Genomic DNA, 12,599 nt, shown 5'->3' on the forward strand with positions numbered 1-12,599 from the left:
TGATACTGGTTAAATGAAAAGAAAAAATGAAATAAAACACCTGTTCCTTAAGAAAACTGTGCTTTCTTAGCTGCTTTCAGGAGAACCATCTGACTCAAGAGACTAAGGTCTTCAATTTTAACCTACCTTTTAATCTCATTGACATTTTCTGAACATTGTTTTCTGTGTGCAGAGCCTGGGGTAGACCAAGCAGTGGGAAAACAGACTGTGAGAGTGTAATAGCAGAGCATAGAATAGACTGTGGAGCAGATAATTTGTATCTGAGGGCTCCTGGACACTTTGGCTACTCTCTGTGGGACTCCTTGAAGTGGCACTTCAGCTGTGTTTAGTGCCTGATAAGTTAAAAAACCCATGAGTTTTGCCTCCACTACTGAGCAAGCCAAGTAGACCTTGTGAAGCCATTTCATTTCTTTTTTCCTTTTTCTTATTTTCTTTCTTTTCCTTTTTTGCTTTCTTTTTCTTATTTTTAGTTCTACCATTTTCTGTTGGTTTTGGTTGGTTTGGTTTTCGTTTTTTTTTTGTTTGTTTGTGTTTCCTTTTGGACTGTATAACATATGAGCACTGTGACTTAACCAAATTAGGTACACCACTAGAATTCTGAAATTAGTGGGGACATGAATAAGCACTTTTGTCAATATAACTGTTCCCATATACATCTGAACTGCAGATGCTGCTATGGAGCACAAAACGATCCCCTAGACTTCCATAAGTCAACCTGAACATTATCATCACACCAGATATGTTGTTTCTGTCACTGAAATGAACTCAGGAACATCTGTGCAGACCCATTCCCAATGTTAAATTGTCACCACTCACAGTTTGGGAGTGTCACCTACCACCGGAAATGGTGTTTGCTCCTGTCCTCAGCAGTGTTGCACAAACAGCCCTGAATTGCAGGTGACTCACCAAAAAGTGCCCTTTTCTCTGGTAGCATCTTGAGGGTTATGTATCCCTTATGTATCTTGAGGGTGGTATCTCCCAGATTTCTGGCATAGTCTCAATCTGGTGTCATTGGTGAGCAGGGTGTGACACAGCCAGGTATGCTGAGCACACACACACACGGGCTGTGCTGCAAGCAGCTCTGCGTTCCTCAGAGAAAGGCAGGGGGGATTTCTTTAAATACCTGAGAGACAAGGGCTTTAATCACAACGCATTTTCTTAGGTAATATCAACAAACTGAGAGAAATCTGAAATTGTAACATGCTGGTTTTGGACATGTGTTGGTTCTCCAGCAGTCTTTTTATTTCTCTGGTTTTAGTTACCTTTTGTAGTTTTATGACAGGTATGACAGGCTGGAGCCACTCTGCTTGTGAACACTTTTATCTCTTTGAAGATTCTCCTTTTGAAATGAAATGTTTCTTGGCCGTTCTTAGCTCAAAGGTGGAACTTTATAGGGAGCGGGATGGAACTGTTTGCAGTGGGGGGAACTCCAGAGCAATTTTATTTCCTTTGAAGATGTGTGTTGTTCCTGAAGCTGCTTTTGTGCAGTAGGAAAATCATCTGGGGCCAAGCAGGAAGTTGTGAGGTCTGTGGCACATCCCAGCGAGCCCTCGCCCTGCATGGCACTGTCCCTTCCCTGCCCAGGAGACAGCTCTGGGCACTCAGGATAGGCCAAAAGAACTTTTGGACAGATTTATTCTTAAAATCCACATCTGAGGGTGGGCCTGCACAGTCCACATGGAGTTCATTGTGGGGTACAAGCCAGCAGTGCTGGAGCCATTGGTTTTGTTTGGTGGGTTCGTTTTTCTTCCAGCTACCTCCACACTTCCGCCCACCCGTGTGTTTGAAGCTCGTTGTGCAGTGCTGAAGAATATTAAAGGCAGATAAAGGAAATCCATTACATGACCCAGTGCTCTGGTGAGGCTGGGTAGGTAAGACCTGGCCTCTCCCGGGCTGAGGGGCGCGGCTGAGGTGAGCTGAGGGAGAACCCCCTCACAGCAGAGCTGAGGCGATCACTTGAGGCGGACAGAGGGAAAACCCCCTCATGCCCGGGCCGGGCTGGGCTGGGCTGGGCTATGGGGGGATCCCCTCAGGGCCGAGCTGAGCTTTCTGAGGAACCGCCCCTCATGGCCGGGCTGAGGCGAGCTGAGGGGGGACACGCTCCTGGCTGGGCTCAGGACTCCCTCAGGGCACCTGGGGGTGCTGGAGGGACACACTCAGGGCCACACTGAAAACAGATGAGGTGCCGACCTGAAGCGGCTGACGGACCCCTCGGGGCCGGTCTGAGGAGGAATGAGGAGGCGGCCTGAGGGGACACCCCTACGGGCGGGGGCGCGGACGGCTGAAGAGCCGCTGTACAGCACGGCTGAGCGGGGGGGCACCTGTTCGGGCCGGTTCATGGGCGGCTGAGGCGCCGCCCTGCTGCGCCGCCCCGGGCCGGCCGCACGGACCCCTCGGGGCCGCTGGGGCGGGGCGCGCACGGCCGCCGAGGCGGGGCGGGGCGCGGGGCAGGGGCGGAGCCTCCCCCGGCCCCCGCCCCGCCCCCGCCCGCGCTGTCAGTGCCGGCCGGTCCCGGGCAGGCTCGGGGCGACCGCGGGATGCGGCGCTGAGCGCGCTCCGCTCGCTCTCTCCGTCCGTCTGTCCGTCCGTCCGCCCGTTCATCCATCCATCGGTCTCCCCGCCCGGGCTCCCGCACGCCGAGATTCCCTCCCGCAGCCCATGATGTGCCTGGAAAGCGACGGCTCCTCCGGTAGCAGCCCAGTCTGCGGCGGGCGGCTCCGAGCTGGCGACGAGGAGGAGGAGGAGGACGGCGAGCGGGGCTGCTGCGGCCGGGGTGTCGAGGGCGAGGTGCAGACCCTGTCGGGCAGGATGAACCCCCCGGCGGCGGGCAAGCACCCGGACCGCCCCGCCGCCCTCCGCAAGGCGCCGACCCTCGGCCGGGCCCGGGTAGCGGCCGCCGGCATCCTCAGTGTGGGCAACGTGCTCAACTACCTGGACCGGTACACCGTGGCAGGTGAGCGCACCCCGCGGCCGTGAGGGCATCCCCCGCTGCCCAGGGACAGCCCTTCCCGGTGGGCACGGTGCAGCCGCCGCCGTCCCCAGGGTTGTCCCGGGCTCGGCTAAGCGGGGCTCGCCCGCCGTGCCGGGGCTGGAGAGGAGGGATGGCGTGAGGGATGCGGCGCGGCCGGTGCCCATTGTGCGGCCCCTCCGGTATTGTTCTCTAGTTAGTGTGAATTTTATCGAAAATAAGAGGAGCGCCCTTTGTTTGTCTGGGCTCGATGGCGGAATCGGTGCTCGCTGGGGTTCGGGAGGGACCGGTGTCTGCGGCGCGGTGAGAGCGGAGGGCGCTCGGCGAGGCTCGGGGCGATGGCAGACGCGTTATCGATCCCGGCACAGGGCGAACGCTGCGGGCGACAGGTGCAGCTGCGGCCGGAGGGACACACAGCCTGCTGCCGCACGGGGGGAGACGTGCGAGCGGGGTGTCCTTGGGTGAAAATCGCAGCGAAGCAAATCCCCTTTGCTTTGTTTCTGCGGAGTGCGTCCAGCCTGGAGCGGCGGGCTGCCCTTCAGCCCTGTGCCAAGGAGGGTCCCTTCCCTGCAGAACTCCCGAGCAGGTGACAGCAGAGCTGGCAGGAGCGAGCGCAGGACCAGCGGCTAGGCAGCTGCAATGCACTTTGCAAAGCTCGGTTTTCTTAAGGTAAACACTTAAAGTCGTGCGCTGGTGGATGTGTGACCAGCCATAGTGTGTGAACCACTATGTTCCTCAGTACCTACTACTCCTGAGAAGCTCAGCTCCAAAGCCAATGACTGCTTGGATGTTTACTGTGCCATCCCTAGAGAGGACTCCTTGTTTATTCTTGTCAGGCAATAACAGCAGGGAAGAAGATAATCACTGAACTTTTTCTAATTAGAAATGAAGTAGGCTTGTTGGTAATCAACTGTCTCATGTCATTAGAATATAATACATATTCTCTGTTTGGCAATACTGATAATTTTATCCTCAGAGCTTACAAAGGGGTTTGTGCATGTATGAATTTTTCTCTATGCATATATATGTTTTAATCACTAGGACTCAATGTGGTGTTAAGCAAATCCAATATTTGTTTATACTACATTAAAATAATATATGTTTGTAGGGCAGTGATAGAGAGCAAGGGACATAAATCTAAGTCACTGTTGTTAGAATAAGTTGGCCAGGTTGTATTTATTTTGTCTGGAGTAGGGAGATGGGAAGGATTAGAAGGAGAATTTAGCTGGCACCATTGTGGCTTTTTTGTTTTTCTTTTTAGATGTGGCTTGTTCCTTCAGGAAATGTAAAGGCCAGTATTGGAAGATATTAAGTACTCAGCTGGTAGTCAGTCTGTTACAGAAGGAAGCTTGAAGATAGAAGGTTAACCTGTTATTATTGAAGGAAATTGTAGTGTGCTCCCTTGCCCTCAAATAGGGACCTCTCTAAGTGGAGTTTTTCTACAAAGCACCTTTAATGCATGGGAAGTTTCCTTTTTAGGAAGCTCTTCCCCCCATCATGCAATCTTAAAAAAAAATAAAAATCACATCTATTTCACTTATTTGCTCTAGCACTTTCACCAAGACCTTTGCCATCTGATTTTTCTGCCTGCAAGAACTGAAAGCATCTTCTTTTCTGGAAAGGCTGGAAGGTGCCTGACGAAGCAGAAGATAAAAATGACTGCTTACTGTAATGTGGCATTGCCAAACCCAATGCTGTGATTGCTGGTATTCCTAGGAAAAGCTCTGGTATTACTGTGCTCCTCAACTGCCCTGTGGAATTTATCTATTAACATTCAGCTTGATATCAAAGGTTTAAGATCTCAGACATCAGACTTGCCTTTGGGGACAGAATCAAACTTTGCATGGGCTTTTTGTCTTCAGTCAATTGGTATTTACTTTTCAAACTGGTCTAATACAAAGTGCTAATCTAAAACATGAAATAATTTAAATCCAGTGTAATGGAAGAGTTGTGGTAATAAAAATTATATGTTTTGAGCTCAAAACTGACTTGATTATAAAGTCTTCTCTAAAAGTAATCTTTACTTTTGTATTTTGAGTCTTAGTGCATACCACATGCTTATGTGATGTGCACTTGCAGATGAATCAAGCTAGCACTTTGAATATGCAGCTCATGTCTCAAGACAGGTAATAATTAGTAAATACAACTCTCCAGACCTTCAAAGTACATTTCAAATATGAATTGTTGCAGCAACATAATAAGGGATTTTAACACCAGCCACGTTATGGCAGGGGAAGTAGCATCAGAAGTTATGATTTACCTAAGGCCAGTGGACTGTTGTGAGAACTGGAATTAATTTCTGGTTCCAGCTCTATTTGAAACAAGTGTTGGAAGAGCAGCAGTACCAATGGAAACTGGTTCCTGAGGATTTGTCTCCAGGGTGATCCCTGCTGTGGATTCTCTGATGTCAAATAAGTTGACCTTTGTCATTAGCCTTTCTCTTCTTGTCTTATTAGAGTCTTGCATCTCCCCAACCATTTTTTTTTAATGAAAGTGTTGGAAGCTTTGGGACTTCTTCCTGCTGTCAAATTTAGTCAAAGGTAGGTCAGTGGCCTCAAAAGCAATTAGCAGGCAGCTGACAGACAGACATAAGCAAACAGAGTATCCAGCTGTATGGGCACAATACTCCAAGAACATCTTCTGTCTTACTTGGGAACTTAGTTGCAATCATTTTGGTTGGCCAAAAAGTATAAGAAAAAACAAGTATATATTTAGTGTATATATAATAAATAAAAATTAAAAATATATAAATATAATATATAATATAAAATATATATGTATATAAAATATATATCTATAACAAGTATATATTTATTTACTGGGGTTAAATCATATACAGAGTTATTTCCAGTTGTAATTTCCTGAATATCTTCCACTATTTTCTCACATAGCCTCACAGAAGCTGGGTAGCATGTATCCAGTCAATGCAAGAGCATCTTATGTAATAGAAAGAACTAGGCTGACCTGTCCTATACCACATCTTGCCCTCAAAAGTAAAAGCTTTTGCATTGCTACAAAGCAAACAGCAAATGTGTTATTTCTTGGTGTTTACACTCTGGACACATAAACATTGTGTATAATGAGTTGGTTTTGGGTAATCTTTTTTTTTTCAAGTGCAACACACAAGGAAGTAGCTGCCTGTTTTCCTGGTTTTGGTTTAATGACTTCCCAGTATGGACTAAATGAGTTTATGATGGGATAGGCCTTTTTGGTATCTGGGACAGAGTTTGAGTGCAGTTTCCAAGATACAGGGCATGCACAGCTTTACATCTGACACTAAGTTTGCTGCTTTTTTGGGAATACATGATGAAAATGGGCCTCCACTGAGGACTGGACTGTTTCTTAAGGTTTCAGAATAAGTTTCTTCCAGTACTTAAAAATAAAAAGTCTGCACAGCAGTAGTGTGTATTTCAATAAGGTCCTTATGTTTAGAAAGAGTTGGAAATTTCCAGCGTGTGTGGAGTATGTTGGAGCATACTGATACTTGGGGACTTCGGTCCCAGACAAAAAGTGCCAGTGCCTCTACTAACTGTGGCTCTTGTAAAGAAAGGATTGAAAACTCAATCAGTGCTGAGCATTACCAACTTGAAGGGAAATGATCCTCTGCAATTTTCTTAATAGGTCTTTGACCATCCTGATAGCAGCTGCCTGTGCAGAAAGCATTCTTTCAAAAGCTGTGATATTTTGCTGCTATTGGGATAGCAAACGAGGGGAAAACAAAGTAATGAAACCATTGCAGATTTCCTGTGAAACTGCAGGATTTCAGCCATCCCATGATGCTAGGACATATCTTCTTCCTTAATGAAGTTTTGGGAAAAGTCATCTTGCCTTCAGAAGCTTGGAATGTGGTTTCACAATTAAACCATGGGTGACCTTTTACTGTGCCTGCTGTTGACGATGAAAATAGTCTTGCTTCATTAGGGTGTCACCTCCACCTTCTAATTCAGATGCTACTTCCTGGCATTTCTGTAGTGCTTTAATTTAAAGGTAACGATTTAATTAAGCTGGAGAACTACCCAGCAAAGTAAATGAGTCTCACTATCCCACTACAGAAGGGGAAACCAAGTTGCAGAATGTTGGTGATTTGCCTGTGGTAATGGAGTTAGTGGCAGAGCCTTGGCTGGTATCAGTTCATCCTTGAGGTTCTCCATCGCTGTCACACAGTACGTCACAGACTTTGGTCTGCTGGTTTTGTCCTTTAAATGTCTGCAACTTGCTAATAACTGTATTTGTGTTAATTAGCCTCTCATTACAACACATAGTTGCAAATCAAATGCCATTCTTTGAAGATACACACATGCAAATGATTGCTGAAAGTTGAAAGTCAAGTTTACAACTATGTAGTACAGACTCCAGCTGAAGGGTTAGGAAAGGTTCAGCACTAACTCTCAAGTGCAAAGATGTTGTGAGCCAAAACTGCTGCTTTTTACTTGTGAGCTCGCATTTCTGATGGTAACATAGTGCCCCACTGGGTGTATCTTAGTCAATGTAGTCAGAGAATTCCCATGGAAGGGGATAAAAAGAGCCCCTTCTCCCCTTGTGACAAGACTATACTTAGAGCTCATAGCTTCAGGGAGGGAAGTATTAAGAGGCAGGGCAAGCACCCAGGACACAGCTCTGGAAGGGCTGTAATGCTGGAAAATATTAGAAAATAATACTGACAGAATGCACTTGAGGCAGCAGTGCTGCCAGCTAACACATGTGAGAGTTTGTGAAAGGATGACAGTGTTTTAATTGGGCAGCAGGGACCTGCTACTGACTCCAATTCAACAAGTCCTACTTTGGGAGCAGAAGTTAGACTTGAACCTCATGCACTTCAAAAGCAGGAGACAGAAAGTGCTCTGCAGCACAGTGATGGGGACTGTGCCATAGCATCTTGTTCTCTAGTGTTGTTTTCCCTGTGTGATGGATGTTATTGCAAAGGCTGCTGCTTCCTGTTTGCTGATGCTTATGCAAGTTGGCAGGATTTGTTCCAGAGTATTTTACATTTCAAGTGAAGTCTTATTATGTTTAATCATAGTATTTTTTTTTCCTTGTGCTGTAGGTTTGCCAGATACTAACTATCTTTGTTATTATGTGCAGATTTTCCTGTTTGACTCTGAGATCCTCTTTCATGCATGTTGATTAATTTTATCCCCAAAGCATCCAAGGCATCACAGCCAGAGAATGTGGCCTTTATTACATGGAGTTAATATACTCATAAATATTGAGTGTGTTCTTAAGAATAATGTAATGATCTTACTAGTCCCTTGATCTCTGTGACTGTCAGCACCAGAAGCTTTGTGATAAAGCTTCTCTGGTCAAAAGTGTGGGAAATCTGTAATCATCCCTTCAGACTTTTCAAATACCACACCAAGCTGCAAGAGGGTTAAATTCTAATAAATGGGACTAACTGAGAACATTTACTCTTCATTTTTTCTGGTACACTGTGCATGAGAAGCAAATGAGCTGCTGATGACGCAGCATGATGGGTTATAAATTTGAACAGATATTGTTAAAAACTGGTGACTTTTCCTGTAATACAAAATCCCATAACTCTTACTTGGTATTTCAACTGCAGGGGAACTTGTGGTTGAAAGGTGTTATAATGTATCACTTACATCAGATAAGGTTTGTAAAGGTCTTGAGGTTCCTTATAACTATCAGAAGTTCCTGGTACCTCTTCAGGAGATTCAATGGGAAACCATGACTTTATTTGACAGATAAAAATTAGGAACTCCAGAGATCAGAACTCTTCTGAATTGCTTGTTTGCATCATAATTTCTTGATGTGTGTTATAGACCAGGACATGGTTGTGCAGCTTCTGTGGAATCAGGTGGTGGCCCCAAAGTGCTTACAGTCCACATCTATCTCCATATCTCCAAGATATGTCAGAGTTGCAGGCTAAGGGTGGAGAGTCAGAGGGACACAAGAGACAGCACTGGTCAGTGGGAGGGATCCCAGAAGATAAGCAGATGTGGCTTTTTAGTAGGCAGTATAGCCAAGGGGTGAGGACGGATTTTAAGGAAAAAAAGGGCAGATTTTAACAAGAGTTTACAAACAGCATCTTCCAAAAATGATGAACATCACAGGAGAAAGGATGAAGATATCTGTTGGAAATGGATAAAGGAGGATGATGCCCTTCTGGCTGAGAGAGTTTTGTGGAAATTGGCACTATGTATGTAGGGTGATGAGTGTTCTAGAAAAAATGTGTGTGTGCAAAATGAGTTCTACAAAGAACCTGTGAGGTGCCTAAGGGGCCAGGGAAGTTAATGGGAGCTGAGCAAAATGGGCTTGGGCTCAGAGCCCAGAGAGGTGTAAGTGAGGTGAACAACACCTCATGGTTTCCAGAGAAGTTTTGAGTACACATCTTGGCATGGACCTCTCCCGTGAATTGAATTTTTGGTGAGCTGGTCTGAAATTCTTGGTGTGAAAATCAAGAGGCAAATCTGAGACAGGTAGGAGCAAAATAAGAGAAAGAAACCCCCAAACAACCTGAACCAAACAACAATCCCCCAGTCATTACTACTGAGTTGTTACGTACTAGATGCCCCCTTTTGACTTTGGTGCTGTAAAACCTCTCACCCTGCAATTCATCAACTGGACAAGTACCCCACCTAGAACTGCTGAACTGCTGAGCAGGCATCTCATGCGTGGCTTTTCTTTTCTTGACACATCTGTTTTCATTGTTATTTTGAGTGTGTTTTTGTCTGATGTAACCCAGCTATTTCTGTAGGGTTGCAGGGAAAGGAAGTGAAAGGGAGGGAGCGCCGATATCCGTGCTCCTGGTTTTACAACAGGACGTAAAAAATCAGGAGGATGGGAATGTAAGGGACCCTGGCTGACTGAAGGGATGTGGAACCCTTCCCACTTGTGGTCATGACTTTGGACCTGTCACCAGTCAGGAGTGTCTGAAGGCTTCTTTTGGAAGGCTCCTGAATGAGCTGTTCAGGATGCTCTGGTGGCTCTTTCCACTCTTCATGGTGCTCTGTGTTTCAGGGAAGCCTCTGCACAAGGCATGGCTGGAAGCACCACGTTATCTCTCACTATATAAAATTACAGAATTCTTCTGTCAGGCTGAACTTTCTAGACAGCAATTAGCATGTTGTGAGAGCAACATCTTACCTATTCTGTACTTCTGGTTTTGAGGAGATAGGTATCAATCAATCCTCCTTCTCCAGAACTGATCTCCTGCCACAACTGAAATCATAGAGCAACTTTAGCTTTAGAGAAGAGAGAGAAATACAGAAGAAATACAGAAGAAAAACTAGGCTTTATGCCTTGCCTTTCCCAACTTCAGTCTTGAGCAATATGAATATACCAGGGTTATGTTGTTGGTGAGCAATATTATCCCCCATAGATATTTTTTGTTTGTTTATTAATTTTTTTAAAATATATTTCTTATGCTTCTGCTGGTGGCCAGCAACTGCAGTAGCTGAACAGAAGAGCAGGGGGAAAAGACCAGTGTTTATCTGGAGAATAGCTGCAGAAACAGCTTGGTGTTTGGCTGGCAGAGTGAGAGAACCCCATGCTGGAATGAAAATCCTTTCAGCCTTGGCATGTGATGATTTTTTGTTTAATTTTTTTATTTTAAGGCTGCACTGAACCAAAACTGCAGTAATCCATCTTACTCCTTGTTCAGGCTTCTGCCAATAATTATGTAAATAACAGATCACAGTTAATTATTTGTTTCATAGCTTCCTATTTTCCCTATTTGTACTAGTAACATATCATTATTGTCTTAGAATACAGCTCTGTGTTCTTGGCAACATGGAAAACAACAAAAATGGGTGAACTGACAGTGGCAACAGGACTGGTGTCTGTGTGAAGTCTGCAGGGCCTGAATTAAACCTGCCTGAAGGTTACCTCTGATTCCCATGGCTGTCCTGGGATTTGCTGATCTGTGCTCTCTGCATATTCTCATTTCAGAGAAGTGATCCCTCAGGAGGGTTTGCCAGCAAAGCAGTATGGATCTGAAAGGTGGGGGGGGGTCTTGCCCTGCTGTTGATTTGCGATTTTCACTTCTCTCTGCCTGTCACGTTTGCATTTCATGATTTGTGCCTGTGTAGTGCTGATGACCTTGGAAGTTTTGCTTTTAATCCTGGCTTAGGCAGCTGCCTTAGTACAGCTTTCCAGCTACCAGGTGGGCAGTTTGGGAAGCTCACAAATCACTGTGTGCTCTTGCTCTGTTCCTCTTCAGTGAGACTTTTCATTTGAAAATGGGAGACTATGACAGGATTTCTTTTCTAATAATTTTGCATAAGATACTGTATTCTCATTTTCACATTGCCTTTAGTGTTGGGTGGTTTTTTCCATCAGACTGGTGCTTGTAAACTTTGCCCCAGCCAGACCTACTGGGGCTTGGCTGTCCCAAGCTGTAGGATGTAAATTAATTTGATGTGACATCAGCTGACCAAGTGCCACTGCTGTCCAGTCCCTGAACAGGATGAAATGTTGCTTATGGGATACTGAATCAGAGCTGCTTAAACACTTTGGGCCAGGCACTAATTTTGTGCAGTTTCAAGCATGTTCTCAGTGCTAAATAATAATTAATACAGAATTGCAACACTATTAATAAATACCAACAGTGCAAACTATGCAATAAGGAGAAATTATTTCTATTGCACTAGTGTGGCTCATAAAGAGGGGTCATTGTCTGTGTTGGTGTGCTGAGCTATTAGAACTCAAATTCTGCTGCAGTTATACCAGTGTTAAAACATTTCTAATAGTCTTGTTATTTCCGTCCAGCAGCCAGAAATGCTGACTAACTTTCAGGATAACAATCTTTTATATATTCAGGAAACAAAATACCCAAGGGCCACTGGTGACTGACAGCTACAGTGCTCTGATTAAAACTGACAGTTCCTGATCAGCTCCGTCTTGGATGTGTTAGTTCCTTTTCTCATGGGGAAGAGAAGACAGAGGACAAAAAATTATTTAATGTAATAGTATTAGGATATGAGACCATTTTTTTTTTCCTTTGCAATTTTCCAGGAATTTATAACTCAGAAGGACCAAAGTGCCTGAGTAATAATGCTTGGAAGGGCCAACATTAATCTCTCCATGATGACTTTCCTATAACAAGGTACAGAAAATGCCAAGTGTTGGCTTCTAGGCATTGATTCTTGACTGTAAGAACAATGTGCTGATCAGTTAATATCTGGTGTTTGCCTGCTTATTCCCAGTTGGTATTAAGACAAGGAAGACTTTTTTATTTCCCTCAAAATGAGAGGAATTGTGATGCTTGTGGTCATCTGCACTTACATACAGAGTGCACAAGCAATACTCAATCCCTTGAGTATGAAAAACCTTGAGTCACTGGTCAGAACATGAGGTTGTAGGGAGCCACTGGTGCCCCACATAGTGAGTACATCTCCTGCTCTCCACCCTTGGCCTCCTCTCCAACAGCATTTCTTAGTATATTGAGGAAATAACTTTATTGCCTTTACCTCTGTGTTTTTTTAATCTCCTTTTTACACATATAGAGATGCTGGATGCTCAGGAGCAGTTAGCAGCACCTCCCCAGCATCTGTTGCTGTGTGCTTTTCAGCTCTGGGGTGTACCTTGAACTGTACAGAAGAGCTGCAAAAGCAATAAAATTAACGATTTCTCTTCATTACTTCATTATAGAAGGGTCTTGGCAGATATACTA

At 45.1% G+C, this 12,599-nt stretch overlaps 1 protein-coding gene across 1 annotated transcript in view; it reads left to right on the plus strand.

Moving 5' to 3' along the window:
• Positions 1-2,520: 2,520 nt before the first annotated feature.
• The window catches only part of LOC311161478 (sphingosine-1-phosphate transporter SPNS2-like), a 135,481-nt gene continuing 125,402 nt past the window's right edge, over positions 2,521-12,599 (plus strand). The window contains exon 1 of the mRNA XM_084219087.1: positions 2,521-2,953. Coding sequence (XP_084075213.1) covers positions 2,659-2,953 — 295 coding nt within the window. The 5' untranslated portion in view covers positions 2,521-2,658. The remainder of the gene's footprint in view (positions 2,954-12,599) is intronic.

The sequence above is a fragment of the Fringilla coelebs genome (assembly GCF_963513975.1).
Source record: "Fringilla coelebs genome assembly, chromosome: 20".
NCBI classification, from domain to species: Eukaryota; Metazoa; Chordata; class Aves; order Passeriformes; family Fringillidae; genus Fringilla; species Fringilla coelebs.